At 44.8% G+C, this 20,942-nt stretch overlaps 1 protein-coding gene across 1 annotated transcript; it reads left to right on the top strand.

Moving 5' to 3' along the window:
- The first annotated feature begins 1,962 nt into the window (after positions 1-1,962).
- On the top strand, positions 1,963-19,518 carry LOC136785470 (sonic hedgehog protein-like). The gene is made up of 3 exons (XM_066746516.1): positions 1,963-2,453; positions 18,169-18,430; positions 18,687-19,518. The coding sequence occupies exons 1-3, from the start codon at positions 2,067-2,069 to the stop codon at positions 19,340-19,342; spliced, it is 1,305 nt and encodes a 434-aa protein (XP_066602613.1). The 5' UTR covers positions 1,963-2,066; the 3' UTR covers positions 19,343-19,518.
- The last annotated feature ends 1,424 nt before the right edge of the window (positions 19,519-20,942 follow it).

Genomic DNA, 20,942 nt, shown 5'->3' with positions numbered 1-20,942 from the left:
GCTTTTTTTCTGCGGTTATTGCAGTTTTAGTGGTTTTTATCGATTTACGACGGTTATGCTATATATTTGCTGTCGTTTTGCCGCTATGAAAACAAGAAAGAAATGGCTATTGCTCCAGGGGATGATGTTGCGGGAGAAACGCGTCGTCGTCGACGTGTTAACGCGCGGATGAAGGAATCGAAGCTTCGCCGTTGACGGCCCGGAGTGGGTACGCGACAAGGTCAAGCTGCGGTGTGACGCTTCCTGTCAGCGACTCGGAGGGATCTTGGTGCGATGCCAGCCCAACGCGACCATCCCGTAACTCGATACCATCGGCGAAGACGAATTTCATTAAAAAGGAGGACCAAGCTTTTGACGCTTATTCACCGAGAAGTTTCATGAATGGCGGCTGTGAAGAGACGAGTCCTCCGCTCCTCTCCGGCTGACTGCGACCCGGGGTCTTCCTGCAGCACGCGGAAGCCGAGTGAACTACGTCGTCCTTGTAGGATCAGCGGTGAATTCCGATTCTTCCATCTCTCGGATTAGAGAATGATGACGATAAGTGGGAGGGGATGGGGGTAGAAGGAGGGGTGGGGGGGGGGGGAGCAGAGAAGGAGGAGTCCACCAAAACAACCATTCGCTCCAAGGTCACAACGCGTGGCGTGACTCTTCCGACGAGCGGGGGTGCGCGCCCGGAGGGTAGAAAGTCATTGAGAATCTCTCGTCAAAGTGGAATGGGGTGGCGTTGCAGAGGTATATAACGAGGTGAAAGAAAACGAGCCGATAGAATTCCGCGAAGCGCCGCGAGAGAAACAAAGATGATAGCGTAAAGGAGCGAGCATGGAAGAATGGGAGGAAGGTACGTGGTGCTGATAAAGAGAGATGGATGGATAGAGAGCGAGAGAGATGGAAGAGACGGAGGAGTAGGGAAACCTTTTAGCTTTCTCCTTCAGCTACCAACTAGTATAACTCCCTCCCCTTCCCTCCCTCTCTCTCTCTCTCTCTCTCTCTTCGAGGAGAGAATTTAAGAGATAGAGAGAGAGAGAGAGAGTCGGCAGTGCGTGCACCTGTCCTCGTTTACCTGGTGAACGCCCCGCCCCGACCAATGGACGTTCCGGGGGCCCGCTGACGTCAACAGCTGGGATCCTGGGGACCGTATAGTGGGGGAAGGATCATCCACCACCACCACCAGCTCGGAGGCCGTGAGAGAGCCCAAGGGGGCCAGCAGCCAGCGGCTGCTACCTCCAGGGGGAGGGGGCAGCGCGGAGGGACACCCTGGTTCGCCTGCCTTCCTTCCTTTCCCTGGCAGCGCCCGGGAACACGTAGGAGCCCAACGCGCGCCGCCGAATCCTATCCAGCAGCATTTCCCACCACCGACTCCTTTGGAAAACGTGTGCCGGACTGCTTCCGGACGATCACACCGATCTCGCCTCAGTCAAGTAACTCTGCTCGAAGCAACCGATCGAGACACTGCTCTTTTCCGTACTACTCGCACACACACACAGACACACCACCACAGACACATCTACCAGTACACAAACTCTCACACACCGACAAAAGTACGCCGGAGTATACATATCTGATCGATAAGACTACACGACGACGACGACAACACAGATATACATATATATATAATTGGATAGAAGCGTATCTGGATCGTCATCGACAAGAGAAGAGCGCGCAGCGACGTGATCCGAATTGGCACGGTGAGCAATTGACCGGAGACAGTGCAAGTGGCCGGCAGGGCAGGATTTAGCGGTGAGAAGAAGAAGAAGAAGAAGAAGAAGAAGAAGAGGGACGTTTCGCGTAGGATGTAGCATTTCATGGAAGTTTTGTGCGCCTACCGTCGGCTCCGGAGTCCAGCCACAGTGCGACCGAGATTTTTGTGTGTCCTGGGGTTAGGGGGGTGGTGTGGGAGGGGGAGGGGGTGGTGGTGCAGCAAGGTTTTAGTGCGCCGGCGGCTAGTGTGTGATGCCCTGGTTATGGTTGAGGGTGAGTGAGGCAAGAGGCAAGTGGAGAGCGTGGAAGGTGCAGGTGGAAACCGGGCGAATCTAGCTGGGCTCCCGGGCCGCCCGCGGACGCGGACGATGCTGCTACGGCGCGGGCGTCGCGTATGCGGAGGGCATACACGGCCCCGGGCCCCCCGGACCCACCACCCACGATCTTCGGCGACGCTCAGGCTTCTCCTGGTGCTGCTCGCCCTGGAGCTGCCCCTGCTCGACGGGCCGGGACTCGTCCTGGCCTGCGGACCCGGCAGGGGCGGCGGGCGCAGGCCCATCCTCCGCAAACTCACGCCCCTCGTCTTCAAGCAGCATGTGCCAAATGTCAGCGAGAATACCCTCCCGGCCAGCGGACTCAGCGAGGGACGCGTCTCCAGGCACGACAACAGGTTCAGGGACCTCGTGCCAAACTACAACACCGACATCATCTTCAAGGATGAGGAGGGCACTGGTGCTGATAGGCTCATGACGCAGGTTAGCTTCCTTTGCCAAATCTCGCGCGTTCACCTCCGTCGTCGTACTCGTCCTCGTCGTCTCCTCATCATCGCTGTACGGACTATACATACCGTGTGCAGAGACGCGTGCGTGGGTCTTCTTGATTAATTCGAAAACTGCTGATCCTCCGAGAGTAATGCATCAAGATTTTCATACATTCGAATAAAAGAATATCGCCATTCTTGATTTATCGTTCCATGCGTGTGTCATTAGCATATATACCGTGGCCCACGCTGCCTGCTTTCTAGTTCCGAGCGAAGCTCGTGCTATAGAGTCATTGTCCTTATGTTCTATACGTATATATGTATATACATACAGGTATTGTCTCTATCGACTGTTGTTCCTCCGATCGATCAGAGCTTGTCCCCATCATCGGTGTCCTCTGACATTGAGCGAACCTGAAGATCGGTTAAAATTAACTTCGACTGACTCATTATTATTCCCACGCGATCATTGTGGAAGATGAGATTCGACGAATAAATTAGTAATATATACGTATAATCAGGCCAGCAGCGATTTGCTATTTTATAGTAGTGTAGGTATATATATATAGATGCTTTAATGATTCTTTCGGGTGAGTCCGTATAATTTGACACCGCGCGTGTCAAACTGCGATAATGACAGGGCACGAGTGAATCATATATTCGGCTAGAAAAAGAGAGAGAGAGAGAGAGAGAGAGTAAAAGTAATCTGCGATTACTGGCAAAACGATCATTTTTCTGCCTGCTCATTTGTCAAGTGTCAAGCAGTGGCTTAATGGCCGCCACTTACAGTCTCGTATCTCGAGCGTCGAGTACAATTAAGAAGGTTATTTATTTTCATTTGTAGCCGCGCCGTGCGACAAATTAACGACTCGCCGTAGTTAAATGCTGACAGGTGATTCACTGTGAAATAGTATCCGGCCCGGCCGATAAGAGGCTTGATTGGGTTTGGATAAACTCGAAGCGTCGAGAGATCGATAGGTGAAATGCGAGATCCTCATCTCTGTATAGGTACTACGTGTATGCTATGCGCGCTATATATATATATATATATATATATATATATGTACCACGCAATACTGTACATATATTGTTCAAAGATTGTCGTTATTTCCATGCTTCTGTGAAACGCAACTTTTTTCCTTTTATCGCTCTTCCATTTCGGTGTAACATATCGTTTCTCTAATATATGCTATATATATATATATATATATATATATATATGCAAGGTAAACGCATATTGTTCAAAGATCCTCATTATTTCATTGGTTCTGTGAAACGCACAATTTTCCTTCCATCGTTCTCTTCAATTTCAATAATATTATTTTGTATATTATATATTACACATTGTGTACACTATATGTATGCAGTACACAATACTATACACATATTCTTCAAAGACCGTCATTATTTCCACGCTTCCGTGAAACGCACCTTTATCCTTCTCGTATCGCTCCTCCATTTCAATAATATCATTTCTACGATACATTATATATTATAGCGTATATTAAGAATGAAGAAAGAACCGTGAAAGCGGGTGTGCCCCATTAATGATTCCAGCCACGTCAAGTTCCCTCCCGCTAATCAAGCGTGGAGTAGACCTCTAAGAGTTTTCAGGAAGCGATTCATCAGACACGGAGGCCGTTAACGAGCGTATCTTCTGTTTCTCCCGAAAACTTTTCCCGGAGCCGCGTTCTCGACTTATCGAATCGTCGAGACCGTTATCTCCCCACGATTCCGTTGGATCCTCCAACAATATTTGAACGAGTGAGAATAGCCCGAGAGCGGAGCGATAGATTCTTCGACGCCGCCGGTACAAGGTACGCGAAACCGTAGTACGGCGCCATTGGAAAAACAAAGTGGGCAAAAAGCTGAGAGATAAGCGACGGCCAGCGGAGAATAGCAGTTTCGTGATGGTGATGGTGGTGGTGGTATTGGTGGTGGTAACGGTAGCCCCCCGCCCGACAAGCAGTGACTTGCAGCGGTGGTTTCTGGCGACGATGGACAAGCGGGTAACACGATAGGCGCACGTGGCGCCACGTGATACGTTACTGCGACCTCGCGAAACAACCCAAACGGATTACCCACCTTGGATTGACCTACTATATAAAAAATTCAAACACGACCACAAAAAATACCATTAATGTCTCTTTAGAGCAAATTCAATTATTCCTCTTATTCACGAATATTTTGATTCAACGCGTGCAAAGCGAATTACTCACTTTTTGGATCGACCTGCTCTAAAAACTCGAAAGGACAAAAATAATAGTTCGAGCACCCTCTTCTCCCCTTCTCCTATACAGTATGATCAATTTTATCGCTCTACAAAATTCTAATTACGATTTTTTTAATCCGACGTATTTAGAAGGGATCACTCTTGTTTTGAATTGACCTGCTCTAAAAATTCTAGAGCACAACAAGAATACCACGAGTATGCCCGTACAATATATTCAATTACCGCCAGGTTACGAGATTCTTATTTACGATTGCTTTGATGCAACGTGTATAGAAGGGATTACTCATGTTGCATTTACCCGCTCTAAAAATTGAAGTGTATAAAAATAACACTGCGAGCCCTCCCTTACTCTATACAATACATTCAATTATCGCCATGTTACAGCATCCTTTATTTACGATTGCTTTCGCTCAACGGTTATAAAACGGATTACAAACACTGGATAAACCTGCTCTAAAATCATAAAAATACAAAAAAAACATTATAAAAAATCTTATACAATATATTCAATTATCACCTTGTTACAGACCTTTTATTTACGACTACTTACATTAAATCTAAATAAAACAGTTTATCAACGTTAAATTTTGACCTGCTCTAAAAATTTTTAAATACAAGAAAACCACAGTGCAAACATCCTCATATATTACACTCAATTATCACCATGTTGCAGGACTCTTGTATACGATTGCTTTCATCCAACAGTTACATAATACGGATAACAACACCGAATTAACCTGCTCTAAAATTTCAAAAAACATTTTTACACAATATATTCAATTATCACCACGTCGCAAGACTCTCATCAACGATTCTCTAGATCCACTCGACATAAATCAGATTACCAACGTTAGATTTACCTGCTCCAAAGTTTCAAAAGTAGAAAAGACCAATATGCAAGCATCCCTGTACAATACATTCAATTATCACCATGTTACAGGACTCTTATTTACGATTGCTTTGATCCAAAGTGTACAATATAGTATACTTATATGCATAGAGACTGTCGAGCTCGAGTAACCCATATTTCAGCTGTGCCACGCAGCTGCTTTATATGTTGTTGCAGCATTCCCGTTAAGCGACACTCTGTTAATCGCGAATTCATTGTACTAATGCAGCCCCCTCGCTCGGGAAACCGAGCACTGAAGAAAATTAAATATCCGCGTCGCTTAGTACATACATTCATGATCTAAGACGATGTTTTGTGGCCCAGGAGGAAATTTATGATGCCCATTTGCTACGAACGATTGTACGTCTCACGAGTTATTTATTACCCATGCCGCCGTGTGTGTGTGTATACTATATTTCCCTACGAACAATTCAGCCATTGGTATTTTTCCCTCCGTACGCTAATGAAGCATGATTTTCTCATTTTCACCGGTCTGCAATGAGTAATCTCAAAAAAAAAAAAAAAAAAAAAAAAAGAAACAGAGAGACAGAGAGAAGATGAAAAACTCGAAGACTAATAGAAGAGCTCGATGTCTATCGATCTCCGAGGGGAGGGACGATAAGAGGGATAAGAGGCTTCCAAGGAGACCTTGGGTGTTTGCGCTCTATCTTATCTGGGAGCTCTTCCTGTAGTACCGGTGTGTGGTTCGTTCGAGGCCCAAAGCTGAAGAAACCCTGAAGCGAAAGTTGGCGCGTTCGATTATACATACATATATATATATATATATAGTATATAGTAATGCGGTGAGAACACGAGGGAGGAGGGAGGAAGGAGTAGTAAACACAAGAAGAGAGAGAGAGGTGTAATCTGGTTGGTCGGTCCTTCGAGCTCTCGAGCGGGGAAAGGATCCGGAGGAAGGGCCGAGGGCCCCGAGAGAACCGACGCCATAATGCATCGTGAGAAGTTTACCCGGGGTCAAACGGGTCAAAAGAACGTCATGGCGTTTCTCGTCCCGCGCCATGGCGGACCTTATAGCGTACTCCTGCACGAGAGAGCCTCTATCAATCTCACCCACGGCTTATGCTCCCCCACCCCCTTCTCCAGCCACATTCGAAATTTTCACACATCTTGCCAATTTCCAATCTCCGATGTGCCTACGCGGCCTCGGCGAAATATGTGCCATGACGCTCCCGCCTGTAAAGTGATCTTACCGACCACTTCCTTCCTTCGGGCAACCAAGCGCAAGCAGGATCCGATGACCAGTTTGAGGTCGACGATGACCGACGTGGGAAAGGATCGACGATGCCTCTTCTTCTTCTTCTTTCTTTTTTGCTTTTGCTTTTTCCTCATCCCTTTCTCCATCCTGATTCGCCTCGCGTATAACTTATCAGCTTCTTCTCGTGTCCTCCTCTTCTTTTTAACGTTGCCCATTTCTTTTTTCACCAGAAAATCACGGCTTTTCCATAAGGCTTTATAGATGTGAGTTGAGTGTTCATTGATCAACGCGTGGTGATTAATTGTATTAATTTTCGTGTAGTATTGTTGACGTTTGTTCATACTTTGATTAATTTATATTTTATTGTCGATTTTCCACTGTCTTTCACTTCGTGTATATATCTTGTAAGGTCCTGGTGGTTTCCTCTTCTTTTTAACGTTCGCATTTGCATCTTTCTCCAGAAAATCATGACGTTTTTATAAGGTCGTATAAGTGTGAGTTAAGTGTTGCATTGATTAATCAACACGTGGTGCTTGATTGCGCATTAACTTCCATAATTCTATGTAATGACTGTGATACTTGACAGTATTTATAATTCATGTATATTGTTTTGTTCTTTTCTTTGCCTCGGCGCTTTCCACCCTGACTCACCTTGTACAACTTATCAACTTCTTATCGTCCTCCTATTTATGATCTTACCAATTTCTTTTTTTCACCGGAACACTACTCCTTGAATAACAACATATATATATATATATATATATAGGTACAAGTACAATATTAATTCAATCATCAACACGTAGAACTTAATTTCATTAATCTCCATACAACAATAGTCATATATGCACATATTTATAATTCATCCATTGTTCGTTTTTTTTGTATTATAATGAAAATTGATTAAAAATAGTATCGAGGGTTGAAGATTTCACGTGTTATAGGGTGGATAGAACTAAAACATGGCGTCGAGTAGACATTTCCCACACGGCAATGGTGTACCCGCCCTAAGAATGTTTCTATCCGCTACGTTCAGCCTCCTCGAGATCCTCGATAGCCGATAACACCCGAGGAATCCAATGGGCGGTAATTTGTCCTTTTGCACCTCTCTCTCTCCCTCTCCCTCTCTCTCCGTCCATTCAAATCTCGATATTTGATAGTAGAAAAAAGGAAGAAACTAATAGTTTCATTACCAAGCAATTCTCGCTTTTTCTCTCTTCGTACACACAAAGAGAGTGTAAAAAGTCTTTTTGACACTCTCGGGCTCCTTTGTGCTCTCGAGAAGAGTAAACAGTTCGGCGAGAGGCGCAAGTTAACGCGTGCTAAGTGAAAAAGAGCGTAGAGCGCATTTGGTAGTATGGGAGGAGGTGGGGGAGCGAGCGAGAGGGGGGTGGGGAGGCTGAGGGGTAGGGGATAGGGGGGAGGGAGAGTAGCTGTCTCTTAAGAGGCAAAAATCTTTCGACCGCCCGGCGATGGCATTCGAGGGAAAATCATTGGCAATCCTGGGATGCTTTCTAAAAACCAGCCGTATTTTTCGTGGTACGCGGGGTTGGAATTCGTATCGGGGAGGTTGCAAAAGTTCGCTCATGGTTTTTCCACTACGCACGGTCTTTTATTCGTGTCGTCCTAATTCGAAGCGAGTCTGGAATGTCTCGCGGCATCCACGACGCTCTTGGCAGGCCGCCAGTATTTCTTTCCTCCGCCCGCGCGCCCCACGTCCAAGCCTGAACAAGCCCAGCCCTCCACAATCCCCGGTAATTAATTTAACTTCTTGCCCCGACGATGGCGGCTGCTAATGGTTTTCTTGTATCCTATACGCCGAGCTGTCCGCGGATCCACAGCCTTACAACTAACCGCCCACCGACTACCGTAGTCCGACTAAAAAATCCCACATTTTCATCGAAAAAATCGCTCCGATCGTGCTGGGACCGCCATCGCAGCTTTTTCGCCTATCGTGCGTCTGAGGCAAAGAGTGCACTGGCTGCATGTGCCTCGCGCGTGGCTCGACATTTTCCACGCTTTACGCGAGACTCTACACGGAGTTTCCGGTGAACTCTATTCTCGTGTCTTTTACGAAACTGGCTCATATTTTTATTATTTAACGAATAATTACAATCGTTGAATATACAACGTTGTTTTTGTTCAATGCCGATGAATGCAAAAATATCGGGTATAACGAGGGATGCTTCGGGAGTTGAATGGCTGTGGCTCTCTATATATATCCCTACCATAGTACACCGGCGCGGACGCTTTCATCTTAGAAATGAGAAAGAAATAAAACGGACCTGTATTTATGCGGCTGCGTGCGCAGCGTTCCCTCTTTTTGGCACGCCTCTCCATAACTGGAGCCAATAAGTACATCGATTCTCCGCCGCGGAAGAAGCATTCGTCTCACGTTTATTATTTCTCGGCCGAAATTTAACGAATCTTTCGTATCAATCGGCCGCATCGCACCGTGAAATTCCTCCAGCGAGTATCTCGAACAAACGGACGAATAAATAATAATTCTCTCTTCCTGTTGCGTTGCTTCGGCGCATGAAACATAATATATCCGCGAGGGGTAAGGGAGAAATTACGATGTGGGGAAGGGGGGGGGGGGGTGAGAGGGAGAGAGGAGGGGGGGGGTGGCTATAGATCGAATCGAGTTGCCATAGAGCATATTCATTTTCGGTTCTTCCTCCTTCGGCGTTAACCGGATGAAAAAGGATAATCGATACTCCGAGGCAATTCTCAGGTAAGGAGAGACGGAAAATGAAAGGTGGCCAGTAAATAGCTGCGTGTGCAGCGTCCGTTCTGGCCGCGAGGCGTTAACGAGGCGGGCAAACACGAAAGAGAAAGAGGGAGGGAGATGGAGATATAGTTATGAAGAGAGAGATGGGGAGAATAGGAGAGAAAGAGAGAGCGCGCGCAGTCAAGATGGAGACGAGTTAAAATGAATAAAGAGAAAGGATAAAAGTAATAGGAGAACCAGCAGAGATAAGGAGGTAGTCGAAGAAGAAGAAGAAGAAGAAGAAGGTGAGGAAGAGCGGCTTTTCAAGGCGAGGTGTGAAATCTGCCGCCCTTCGGCTCCCTCTATCTCCACCTCCTCTTCGTGCTCCAAGCAAAAGCACCTCTTTCCACCTTATTAAGACTCCCAACCCTGCCGGCACGGATCCGCACTCTCTCTCTCTCTCTCTCTCTCACGCTCATCCTTGCGTCCCGCACAATCTCTTTCCTCCTCCCACCATATACCCGCGCCTCTCATTGAGCTCCTCGCGCAACCGTGCTCCATCCACAGTGCACATTTACCGAAATTCCGGAATTTCGTTCCACTCGACATAACTGAATGGTCGCATGACTTCGGAAGTGGCGCAAACAGCGCCGAGAACCAAAGGTCCGCTGCAGCGAAGAAGCTTCCGTTTTCGAGGCCTGCGTTCCCCTTTTGTTCCGTTACCGACTGTCGTAAATCACGAGAAAACGCCTGTTGATGCGATTAGCCACGGTGAAAACAGTGCCGCTCTTATGGATGGGAAAATATATATATATATATATATATATACTCGTAGTAACATGTTGTTAATTATTCTAAATTTCTAGAACGTAGAAACGTGCGCTGTACAGCAGAAGATTATATATATATATATATATATATATATATATATATATATATAGTAAACACACTAGAACCCTAGAATAAATCCCTCAAGGAAGAACCGTCTCTGTTTACTCGTCTCGAAAGTATTTTCCCATTTGAATGTCCGATGCAGCCTCGTCGAGTGTTAAACAATGCTCACATTCGAGCTTGGGAAATCCCGAGCCGTGACCGATTGGACTTTTTCCTCGAGGTGGCTTCGATGCTTCTCCGCCACTATTATGGACTTTTCCACGGCGCGGTGTAGCAGAGCCAAGCGGAGAGAGAAAAAGTGAGAAGGAGAAAAAGAGAGAGAGAGAAACCTGTCGGTGTTTCGTTGCTTTGGGACGCGCAACTAATCGGCTCGTACAAATATTTAGGGCGTCGTCCCCGGTACAGCCAATGGCCTACGGACCTTCTGTTTACCGTTTAACTAGCCCCCTGTCGCACGGTAGTTGGCCCTTTTCACCCGGACCAGTCCGCACCGTAAAGAATTGCGAATCTTCCAGCGTATCTTTTAAGATTCGTCTCAGTCCGATCTCGACAATAAACTGGAAGAGCTGTTCTATGGTGAAACTTTACCCCCTCCACGCTCGCTTACTAGTGAGTTTAGAGTTGGCGATATAGTACACGTTACACGCATATATATATATATATATATATATATAATATATACAGCACACAATACTTGAAATATATATATAGAAGCACGCGACGATGGCGTGCCGTTGATTAATTTTTCAGTGAGATCCCGCTAGGATCCGCTCCCCGTTAGCTCGCCACTTGGGACAAATCACGGGACTCACGCTTTGCCACCGATCGTGCCACACGACCGTTTTTATTTACACGTAAGTCACAATGCTCGTCTGGCAGGCGTGATAAATTCCAGTAATGGTCGCCCATCAATCCGGGGAGAATTACGCGCAGCGCACGTTCCTACGACAATGCCTATGGAGGCCCGCGTTGTGTGTGCTACCTGCTATTAATAAAGATTCCTATTAAGAATATATATATATATATATATATATATATATATTCATTACACACGGTTGAATTTTCCAATGTCAAAGGAGTCGTTCTCGTATGGAAACAACGAGTATGTATACTACATATATGTATATATCTAAATATACAGCATATAACGGTTCGACGTCGTTATATGACATAACCTCGCAAGGTTAACGAACCTCCACTCTTAATGAATCAGCAGGTATAGCTGTACCGCGCGGTGTACCTGTACTATAGATATTATACTATATACATATATATATATATATATGCATAGCATAATGAATTGACACGAGTAGGTATCGATAGGACCAAGGAGAGGCGTGCATCCGGTGGATCGCGGGAATTCACGGCGTCGCGTCGGTCTCTCCTGTCCTCCTGGCTCTGCTTGATCCTCGCCATGAATCTCTCGGGGTGTAGATGCTGATCCGAGATAGGGGGCTACTTAAACTTAACCCCTTGCTCGACGCTCGAGCTCGAGCCTCCAGGAGGACCGGTGAGACCGGAGGCCACACACCAAGAAAGACTAATAGCCGAGGAGATAACGCTCTTAAACACTTTGCCAGGCCAATGCTTCTTCACCGTCGTGGCTGCTGCTGCTGCTGCTAGCTGCTAGCTCCTTGCTGCTAGCTGCAACCTGCCCACCTCCCCCCCCCCCCTCCTCCTCCTCCCCATTATCCAACACACTCGCAACATCCCAACGCATACACCGATAACGACCGGTCAATCCGATTCCATCCTTACATCGATCTCGCAACGTCGACAATCTTGTAATAAAATCCGTTATAGGTCTACGCTGTGCTATACAGAAGGATAACGACTCGATTATTGCTTTACAGTTGGCAAGAATAACTGCAACGAGTTTATTACCACGGTGTACATACTTGTAAATATCACTAACGACCGCGTCCACGGTACTTCTGTATGTTAATCTTAATTCCCCGTGACAAGTCACTGTGTATGTGTGTGTATAGAAACACCGCACGAGTCGAATCGATGCGTGCTTTTTTGAAAATCTAACTTTCTTGGTTATATATATATATATAGAGAGAGAGAGAGAGAGATTATATAGGTGTAGCATAATTTGTGCATAGGATTTTCAGGTACAATGAGGAACGTGGAAAACATTACTTATCGCCTACATGAATACGCGCTCGGTCCTCGAGAAAAGAAATAACCGGTCGCCGTGTATAAACACAAAAGCAACAGGTGGTGAGTGCCTTTGGGTTTAGATTACCGGTTCAGCTATTCAGTTTTATTCATGACTCGGGAGAGGGAGACTCGCATTTACAAATCTACATCCGTGGACTGGCGCGCGGGGCCTCAGGAGCGAGGAGGAGACTCACGACGACCCCTCGTCGAATTCCTTCCTTGTTCGGCCCTTGCAGGTTGCAGTCCGGTAATGCGTTTACAATGGACTTAACGAATTGTCCCCGGTTCGCATGACCAATTCAAACTCGATCGTCCTTGTAATACACATACGCGTATACATATTTATATAGCGTACGGTACACACGAGCTACATATTCCAATTAGTCTAATTCGCCGGACTGGCCCGTGTAACTCGATACAGGCTAGTTAATTCGAGCTATTCATCATCCTTATCGAGAAAACTGTCATCGGGAAGTCGACGGTTTTCGTCAAATTTCAAGCATCGTAAATTGCCCAAGGCACGCCAACCGGAGACTCTCCTCGACGTCTTTGCGAAAATGCCGCCCGCTCTCCGGCTATCTCGGACAACATCGAAAATCGTAAATAACTGTGAAGCCTAAAGCTAAACTCGGTAAAGACCAACTGACCATAAAACATCTGTCTGCAAAAGTCTAAACGCTTTTCGGAATAATGCCGGAGACTCTCATCGATCATCGGCTTCTGTTATCGCTATAAACCCAAAACAGAGTACAAATGAGTCAGATCGTAAACGCGATCGCATAATGAAAACTTTATTCCAACGAATCATGACTGCTTTCGTAAACAAGATTCCTCAAAGACAAATCTTTCGAATCACGGCTCCGGTAATTCGAGTAGCGACGTTTTTTATTATATATATTGTGTGTGTGTGTGTGTGTGTGTGTGGGTGTAGGCATGTATGTTTGTTTATTACATATATAATATATCGGATTATGGGGCTCTCTTATAATTCTCTCGAATGTTCTTTCCTGTTTGTTTCGTCTAATCGACAGCTCGATAATAATCGATACGTGACTGAATGCAAAATACCCAGTCGATATTTGATTGTTCGATTGCGCCGAGCCAACCGAGATAGCAATAATAACACACGAATTGCATGTATATACCAAAGGCGGATTACAATCTCGTATACAAAAACCTTTTCAATATCTGGAGGCTATCCAAGAATTTACAATCGCACTTCCGGTCTGAACAGATCGTATCCCCTTATCACTCGCTTTCTATTTGTACAACTGTTTTTTTCATTCGCCTCTAATCGGACGTCTCGGTGTGTGTTTGTGCGTGTATATAAATGGATCAATGAGAATCTATAATCGATAAAGCTCTCTCGAGGATTATAAATGAAACATGACAATGCGAAGGATCGTTGAATGGAAGAATTACGAGCGTTCGTAAAATATGACGATTTTCATTCTGATTTTTATCTCTTAATAAAACGATTTTGTAAGAGGCTCTCCTATACACACATACATATATATATATATATATGTGTGTGTGTGTGTGTGCTGGTGCTTATCTATGATCCATTGGCAATTAAGATGTCAGGCGTTATTGCACCAGTCATGCATGACCCAGGCAAGACCGGCGAGTGCCTCTAATTGATAGTTATTAATTGGTTGGATTAATGCGAGATGCATTGTAGAGTAAGATGGAAAAAGGGAGGACCGATCGACACTGGATATTGACGGAGGCGTTATCTCGAGGTGTCAGTGCATGTCAGACCAAAGTATTGGAGAAAGGAGCGAGGGGTGGGGATGGATATCGTGTTCCAAATCGCGGATCGGGTTATTTAGGATCGAAATGAATGTAAATCCCCTTAACACGATCCTTAGGCAAAACACGCGGCTACCCGGCGCACGATTTCGAAACTCTCCAGGACGATCCGAGATTCTAATTTGTATTTTCTATAATATAGGGTGTTTATTTTATCTCCCTCTAAAACGTGGACTTTAAAATTCATTTATTTCCACAACTATGCCATATGTTAACTTTTCGTGTAAGATCTTTTTAAGTTTAGATGAGAGGAGGTTGGGAATGTTCTATATATAAAGAATTTAAATTTTTTGTAGTTGAGTAGATATAACGTTTTATCAAGTCTACGTTTGTGTCGTGCTGTGAGACATGTTACGTGGACGTAACAATTTTGCTGCTTTTCGTAACTGCAAGGGATGTTAATTTTTCGCGCGAGACCTGTTCTAATGCAAATAGAAAAAGGGACGTTTGAAAATGTCGTAGGCGAAAAATTGATATCTCTTATAGCGAACGAGATAACATTTTCTTACACGTCTATGCTTCCATGCTCCGAAACGTATTAAATGCCTCACACTGTATACACGCTGCAGGGCTTTACTTTATCTCGCCTTAGAACGTAGACACAAAAATTCATTTATCTGTGCGTGACTACAAGATGCATTTACAGTTTTTAGCAAAAGACTCCTTGGAATGCAAATAGAAAGGAGTTTCGAAAAGTTTCCAAGTAAAATATTGTTATCTCTTATATACTTATAATTAACGAAATACCATTTTTTCTTGCATTTACGTTCTACTCTCTGGATCGTGCTAAATCTTTAAATACCTCACCTTGTATACACAGGCTTTTACTAAATCTTGCTCCAGAGCGTAGACAGAAAAACTCATTTATCTATGCGTGACTATATTAATTTTTCGCTTATGATTAAACAACAAAATACCAGTTTCCTTATATCCTCGTTCTATGCTTTGGATCGTATTAAATGCCTCACACTATATATATATATATATACAGGATTCTACTTTATCTTTCCCCAGAGCGTGGATGGAAAGATTCATTTAGCTGCGCGTGACTCTAAGATATATTAGTTTCTCGCATAAAATCCCTTGGAATGCAAATAGAAAGAAGCTTTGAAAAAATCTTATTTACATAAAAAGTTGTTATCTCTTATATAATTAACAAAATACCATTTCCTCGCATCGACGCTTATGCTCCGAAACGCGTAAACTGCCTCACCCTGTATACCGTATAATAATTCCTGTGGCTTTGCTCCGGTATATACTGTTTAAATATATGTATATATATATATATATATATACAATACACAGCAGAGCATAATCCCTTTCATCTAGCAGACGTTTCAGGATTTACGTCGAGCTAACGCAATCTTCGCATCGGTGCGCGATATGGACACTTATCGGTGTGGAAATTAGCGTGATTTTTCTGAGACATTGGCGTGAACCGTGAGATAGGTCATCCGAGGCCGAGGTCTCTCTCGACGTCTCGAGTCGTGGTGGCTGGCCGTCCGGTCTGCACCGGACAAGCTTCCAGAGAGCTCGACAAACACTCGAGGCCTCGCGCGATCCTCTCTCCAAACACCAGGTCCATTGTTGCTGTGTCATCTTCCCTGCTTTGTCCGTCCTCGTGCTTAACCATGCGCCCCTACAACCCTCCCCCTCCCCCCTCCTCTCTCCCTCTCCTCATCAAACAAGCTCCCAAAACATTAGCGCACCATACACATGCGTATAAGATATAACCTTAAACTGAGAATGTTCTCCGAGCAACCGGAAGCGGCTTCCAGGAAGATCAGCTGATTTCAGCTGGACTGGGCGTTGCGTTTTTGGGTTGGAGTCGAGGAGAGGGTGAGGGCGGGCAGAAAAACGAGCACGTTGAAACAAGAAGAATGGAATAAAAGGTTGGACTGACAGGGAGAGGGGGATCGACGGGGGTGGGGGCGGGGCGTCCCATCGTCCGGATGCTGCCTGGGATGGAACTCGGTCCGCTTCAGCATCTCGGCCAGCCAACCCTCTTCTTTCACTGGGAACATGGCCCCTCTCTCTCTCTCTCTCTCTCTCTCTCTCTCTCTATCCCACCACAGAAGCAAATTTCCCTACACACGCAAGCAAAAGAATTCGATAATGAAAATTATATAAATAAAGTGTATATTGGCGGAGATAAAAATCTTTACGTGTGTCTGTGCGTGTATGTGTACATGTGTGTTCACACAATCGCACACAGGCTCGATCGAGCGAGGATTAACAGGCGTTTACGAAGCACCGATAAGATACAAAGTATGTAAACGAGGTGTAAGTGATAGATACTCGGTAATTAGCGGGTATCGAGGCGAGAGATCGGACGTCGATAAGGTTGAAGATCGATGGGCGAGGAGAGTGGATGGGAGAAGTGGCAGCAGGAGTTCATCATCCGCCAGAACTGGTTTGCTTTCCACCTTTCCACCTATCATCTACCTGTCGTAAGGCTAGCGCGAGCATTCGTGTATTATACTATACATATAATGTGTATAATACGAAGGAGAAATGATTTTGCTTTTCCGATTGCTCCGCTAGAGGGAAAGAGGGAGAGGGCGGGGGGTTATAATAAATAGAAAAGGTTCCGAGGAGTCACGTATAAAGAGAGGGAAGAATGGCGAAGGCTATACACGGGCTCGATGGGGCACCTTGTTCGCTCAGCGGGGTTCGCCAAACTGCCCCTCCCAGACTTTACATCTATTTACAAACATTTCGGCGGAACTGTGAGACTACATTCCCTCCTCGCGTCCGCTCTTCTTTGCAGAACGTTCACTATTTACCCCGTGAAACACCATGCAACCAAGTCACCAAGTCAGAAATTTTCACTTCTCTCGTACACTATATATGTATATATATAGTTATATTATATTCTCCAGCCGCGTTAGCTTATTTATTATTCTACCGTGTAGAAGCTCGGGAAGATTAATCGATACGATTTCTCGAAAATAACGCTTCTCGTGGGTGTCGCGCTTTTTCACCAACTGCCGGAAAGGAAAGGCGTAGGAGGGGGGCGGGGGACGATAAATCTTACCTGCGAGCTATTTGTCAAATTGAAACGAGAGAGGATGAGCGGTTTTAGCGTGACTGAAAGTTTGCAGGATGCAGAAGGCCGTGGGGGAATTAGTCGCGATTGTGCGGTGGACCTGCGGCCACGCGCTCAATAGAGGCTAATTGACGAACGCACTGCTGCAAAACTCGGTCCTTTCAAAGCTCGCATTCCGTTCCATGGAAGAAAGTGGCTTAAGGTCATCGATTCGGAATATCCCGAGGATTGGCTTCTTCCGCACTCGCGAACCACTCACAATGCTAGCAATCCAATAAAGTTTTACGCCCAGTAAATCGAATTCCGGCGAGATAGGTCAGGTTTCTTTTTTACCGGTTCATTCATGAATACGACGCGCGTTTGTTCTCTAGGGAGCGGAGTGAGGAAAGAGAGAAAAAGCAATAGAGAGAGAGAGAGAGAGAGAGAGAAAGAGAGAAAACTTGTTTCGGTTACCGGGGTGTTCCGGGAAGTTCCGCGTAACGCGATTTGTCGGGCTTTCGGGAATCCGAGCGATTTCACGCGGATGCGTGCGGAAAAAGCAGGTAAGCTGCCGTTTGACCGGACGTCAAGGGGCTTTTCGGGGCCCGGAATTCGGATCCGTGGCGAATCAAGCGATCTCTCGTTATTCTTCGCCATGTATACATATACATACCATACATGTACAAACATATCTATGTGTGCTGCACATACTATGTTTATTACTATACAGATTGAAAAAATACAGTTTCACTCGCTCGTTTTCAGAGGTGCAAGGAGAAGCTGAACACTCTGGCGATCTCCGTGATGAATCAGTGGCCAGGGGTGAAACTGAGAGTGACGGAAGGCTGGGACGAGGAGGGTAAACACGCGACGGACTCGTTGCACTACGAGGGACGAGCGGTCGACGTGACGACCAGCGACCGAGACCGTTCCAAATACGGAATGCTGGCAAGGCTAGCCGTCGAAGCTGGATTCGACTGGGTCTACTACGAATCCAGATCGCACATACATTGTTCCGTCAAATCTGGTAAGTCATTTAACAATAATTTTATTTTATACACCTATGGAATTCGTGGAAGCTCTAAACCCTCCAGTTTAATGGAAAGCGGATGACCCCGAGACGGAAACGTCGCGTAAATTTCGCTCGAGCGTCTTTCGCGGCTCGCCGTAAATTCTAATTACTGCCTGTTAACGACGTCGTAGAATCCCAACGAGGCTAAAAACTCTCGTGAAACTTTGGTCCAGCACAGACTTGTGAAGAGAGTGGTGGAATTTTCTTACAGAATCATCCTCGGCCGGAAAGTCGGGAGGATGCTTCCCAGCGAGGAGTCTGGTGAGGACGTCGGAAGGGGAGCAGAAGAGGTTGGACGAGGTTCAAGTGGGAGAGAGGATAGCGGCGCTGGATTCAAGAGGAAAGATTGTCTACAGCGAGGTGATCGCCTTCCTGGACAGGCAGCCGTCCGAGAGGAGACAGTTTGTTCGGTTGAGTACTGAGTCGAAGCAGGAATTAACCTTAACCCCGAGTCACCTGGTGCCAGTGTCGTCCAGAGGGACAGTTTTCGCTGCCCAGATTAAGCCTGGTGATCGAATCCTGGTGCGAGATGACGGGACGAATCAGTTGGACGACAGACTACGCTGGGACGTCGTGGTAGAAACTAAACTGGTGCTCGAGGAAGGTGTCTTCGCTCCTTTGACTACAGAGGGCACCGTTGTAGTCGACAACGTTGTGGCGTCTTGCTACGCGCTGCTCGACAGCCAGCAATTGGCGCACAGCGCTTTCTGGCCACTTAGAACTTGGACGCGCGTGCGTTCGCTCTTCGTCGTCCAGAGGCATCCCGAGATCAGGCAGGACGATCAACCCGTTGGTGTTCATTGGTACGCGTCCATGCTCTACACGGTCTTCTCGTACTTTTTGCCCGCCAGAATGCTCTACGACTGAAGATTGCTGCGGAGCAGTAGTGAGGAGATGTAGCTTCGAAGAAGCTCGTCCTAGCTGACAGCCTTGCGACAGCGCCCAGTGTACGACCATATCCCATTGTCAATCGATTATCTTTATTAATATTTTCATTATTCTTATTTTTTATTATTTTCAATATTATTATTATTATTATTATTCTACCCTATTACATGCTATGGGTCTGGTGTGGATATCGCTGGTACCAAGTGCCGGTCCTATCAAACGCTTTGACCGCCCTTTGTAGAAAACTTTATATAGTATATATATATACGTATCTTCCGAAACGTAAATTCGGAATGGGAACGGATAAAAATACTCTGTTTTGATTAGTGTGCCTAATGTCAAAGACGTTAAGTAAGAAATTGGCCAGTGCACCGAGTGACATAACGTGTAGTATAGTAGATCTTGTAAAGTCTTCCCCTATTACCATTTAAGCCAGATTCTTCTAATTATTCAGACGCTTGTATTCATTGTCATCCAAATGTTCCAACCTTTAAAAGTCTTATTTGTTGCAATGCTTCATACGTGTGTGTATTATAGTATAACACGAAACTATGACAGTACTTTTATAAGTAAACGATGCTTATAAAGGTAATAGTATACATGTATAATCAAAAGTTGTAAATAGCTTTTTATTCCCAATTCCTGCCTTTACCCTTTATTAGGTGTCCACTATTATTAATATTATTATTATTATTATTATTATTTAATCAAATGTAACCTGAAATAACAATTACCGATTCCTCAATTGTTGTACAGTAATTATTAGTCTCGAAACTTTTATCGTCGTTGTACCCGATAAAGAGTTAGGCCGAACTAAGAAAGATTCAATATAATTATTCTATTTTATTAATATAACGGCTTTTTTATTGACATACTTAAGTTATATCTCAACTAAATTATATATTATTATTATTATATATTATTTTATAGTAATTATTTTAAATATATTATTATTATTATAACATTATTATATATCATTGTCATTATTAGTATCTATTATTATTATTTTTATTATCATTATTTGTGTATGTAGCGGAAAAACAAATTATAAATTATGTATATACATATATATACAATACACCGTCAATAGATTGAATTACATCATTAAACAACAGCATAAATTGGTCTTTTATCTTTAATTATTGTACTCCCTTATATACCATACTCCGATTCTAAGCATTTTTCAATGCCTCTCCTTAAATTCCTTGAAATACTGAAGATTGTCAACAGAATTGAAGACTTAACGTTAAATAGGTTCGTCGTTACAACATCACGTTTGCTTGTTCATCTTTTGTTCTGGCCAGGGAAGACCCCGGAAAATTGTTTCAGTTCCGGACTGCAGATTTCTTTTGATGATAAATAATCGCCAATTGTCCAATAATTGCACGGTTGTGAATTGATCAAGATTTGTCCGAATGACCGAGCCCGGAGAAAATTTGGAAACTGGTGCTGAAGAGGTTAGTTTTGAAGAGTCTCATGCGCAATGTTTACTAATATAATCTTTGCTTTTTCTTCTAGGGAGTTTACGTGGATCTCTTGGATGAACAAAACAAATTTTTCGATATTGTAGAAAACGGAA

Source organism: Prorops nasuta, unplaced genomic scaffold (genome assembly GCF_024137725.1).
Source record: "Prorops nasuta isolate Cenicafe-Biocafe unplaced genomic scaffold, Cenicafe_Pnas_1.2 PNAS00377, whole genome shotgun sequence".
Taxonomy (NCBI): Eukaryota; Metazoa; Arthropoda; class Insecta; order Hymenoptera; family Bethylidae; genus Prorops; species Prorops nasuta.
Note: the sequence above shows the minus strand (reverse complement) of the source record. Positions and strands in the feature narration are given on the sequence as shown.

Excerpts from the sequence above, each read along its gene's own strand:
- LOC136785470 (XM_066746516.1), top strand. The coding sequence starts at position 2,067 with ATGCTGCTACGGCGCGGGCGTCGCGTATGCGGAGGGCATACACGGCCC. Across the intron at positions 2,454-18,168 it reads CTGATAGGCTCATGACGCAG|AGGTGCAAGGAGAAGCTGAA; the intron begins GTTAGCTTCCTT and ends GCTCGTTTTCAG. Across the intron at positions 18,431-18,686 it reads ACATTGTTCCGTCAAATCTG|AATCATCCTCGGCCGGAAAG; the intron begins GTAAGTCATTTA and ends ATTTTCTTACAG.